This window comes from Pteropus vampyrus, unplaced genomic scaffold (genome assembly GCF_000151845.1).
Source record: "Pteropus vampyrus isolate Shadow unplaced genomic scaffold, Pvam_2.0 Scaffold138, whole genome shotgun sequence".
NCBI classification, from domain to species: Eukaryota; Metazoa; Chordata; class Mammalia; order Chiroptera; family Pteropodidae; genus Pteropus; species Pteropus vampyrus.
Window position 1 is genome coordinate 1,767,496 of NW_011888919.1, and position 2,322 is coordinate 1,769,817.

At 58.1% G+C, this 2,322-nt stretch overlaps 1 protein-coding gene across 1 annotated transcript in view; it reads right to left on the bottom strand.

Moving 5' to 3' along the window:
• Positions 1–18: 18 nt before the first annotated feature.
• Positions 19–2,322, bottom strand: part of CEACAM19 (carcinoembryonic antigen related cell adhesion molecule 19) — a 15,942-nt gene continuing 13,638 nt past the window's right edge. The window contains exons 4-6 of the mRNA XM_023535250.1: positions 1,763–1,848; positions 1,137–1,190; positions 19–510 (exon numbers count right to left, since the gene is read on the bottom strand). Of these exons, the coding sequence (XP_023391018.1) occupies positions 457–510; positions 1,137–1,190; positions 1,763–1,848 (194 nt within the window). The 3' untranslated portion in view covers positions 19–456. The remainder of the gene's footprint in view (positions 511–1,136; positions 1,191–1,762; positions 1,849–2,322) is intronic.

Here is a 2,322-nt window from a genome sequence, read left to right on the forward strand (position 1 = left end):
TGGGGGTCTGCTTTGTCCCCAGGGGAAGGGGCTCTGAAGGCAGCCAGGGAGCAGGGGTGGGCCAACAGTCAGTTTGGAGCTCAGCCAAGTGGGCACCTGCGAGGTCTGGCTGGAGGCAGGCCTGACACCACCCTTCCCAGCCCCAAATATGTCGGTAAAGGAAGAGGGGGGAGGCGAGAGCCTGCTTTGCCGGGGCATGAGGCTCGGGCCAGATTGCTAGAAGGATCACATTAAAGATGGGTGGTATACTCAGAGGGCGACTGAGGAGCTGGGCCTGTCACTGTCTCCTGACCCTTGCCTGGGACACCTGCCAAATGCCAGGCTGTGTCTTCAGCTGAGTGCACCTTGTCAGCCCCATAGCCCCGATAACTTGGTCTTGCTGGGTCTCTGGTGTGGCTCTTCTGCAGGTGTGATGTCCCCAGGGGAGGGCTGAGGTTTTCCCTCAGCCAGTGGCCTTCAGGGGGTTGGGACCAGCTGGCAGTAAGGGGCAGGATCGGGATTCAGCAGGTCCTGGGGAGGGAAGGGAAAGAGAGTGAGAGGTTGTTGTTGGGGTGAGAGACGGGGAAGAGACAGAAAAACCACGTAGAGGCTGAGAGACACACAGAGAGACACAAGCACACGCACACATGCAACGTACACACACACGCGCACGCGCACACGCACACACAGAATGGAAGGCCGAGATGGAAAGAGAGAGAGACAGAGACATGGAGGCACTGGAAGAGCCAGAAAAAGCGGCAGGCACACGTGGCAGAGACGAAGAGACAGCAGAGACAGAGACATAGGAAAGGAGAGAGGTTGAGAAGGGCAGAAATCCAGGGGCAGACACGGGGGTACGGAGAGGGGCTGAGACCCAGGCCCAGAGATGCGCCCTGACCTGCCACGTGACCCAGGGTGAAGCCCTTCCCCTCTCTGGGCTTCATTTCCCCCTTTGCAAATTCGTGGCCTTGGATTCCTTTTACGAAGGAGGAAGCTGCGACCCCAGGAGGGGCGAGGACTTGCCCAGGGTCTCCCAGCTAACAGGGTGCTTCCGGGGAGCTACGGGACCGGAGTCGGGCGATGGTGGCGAGGCCAGCTCCCTCCCACCGGTCGTCGTGAGTCCCCGCCACCCCTCCCATTGCCCACTTGCTCCACACCTGGTAGTGCTGGGTCTCCGGCTGTGGCTGCAGGGGCGGGGGCAGGGGTGGGGCCTGCAAGGGAAGAAGAGAGGTGAGCCAGGCCCCCTGGCACCCCAACGACCTCTAACCTTTGACTTTCGGTTAGGACAGACCTGATTCCAAGTCCCCATTGCCAATCCCTGGCTGCGAGGCCCAGGGGGAGGGCACAGCCTCCCCTCCCCTCTGTTTCTCCTCTGAGGAATGGGCGTGAGGGTCGCCCCCAGGGAGGCCAGTCTAGTGGCCTGACAATCACCCCATTGACGCTCAGCCCCTCCCCGTTAGCACCTGTGGTTCCAAGTTTTTAATCTTAGCTTCTTCAGTTTCTCTTCTTATTGAATTCTTATTTTTTTCAACCCTTCCCACCTGAGTATAAAGGGAATATGTGCTCAGTGCAGAAAATATGGACAAGAGAGAAGGAGAGCCCGCCCTCAGTCCCCATGTCGAGACAAACGCTCTCCATGCTCTCTACGGCTCCTTCCAGTCCTTTTCCTTCTGGTTTCTAAATTAGAGAGAGTCGCAGTGAACTGCAGGACAAGGCGCCCCGGGGCATGACAGCCGACTGGGAGGGGAGGCTCCAGGTCAGAGTGGGAGGAAGCGGGACTCACCGTGAGGCCGTTCGTGAACCCTGTGCCACTCAGGGGGGACACCAGGAAGACTGGGGATGGCATCACTTCATAGATGTTGTTGTCACCTGAAGCAGAGGACAAAGGGAGGAATCAGATGTCAGGTGGCCCACGGGCCCACTCTGGCTGCCGTTCATGTTCGTTCGTTCGTTCATTCATTCATTCATTCATTCATTCAGCTAATGTTTGTGCAAAGCCCTCTTCCCGCCCAGCCCTCTTCTGGGGACACAGCAGTGACTAAGGCAGCCCTAACCCTGCCCTCCTGGGGCTCACAGTCCAGTGGGTGACACAGACCTGTCTCCAAACAGGGATGACCCAGAGTGGGCAGGGTGGGAGTAAGGGGGGGGTCAATAGGGCTCCTGGAGGTGGGTAAGGGAGGGCTTCCTGGAGGAGGGGACATATGAGACTGTAAGGAGAAGTGAGAATTATGCAAGGACGGGAGAGGGTGTGCGGAGGTCTGGTGGTGACAGAGCTGCCATGTTTGGGGAACTATAATGTTTGGTCTGTTGGACCTATATATCCTCTATCATCATTATCTATCT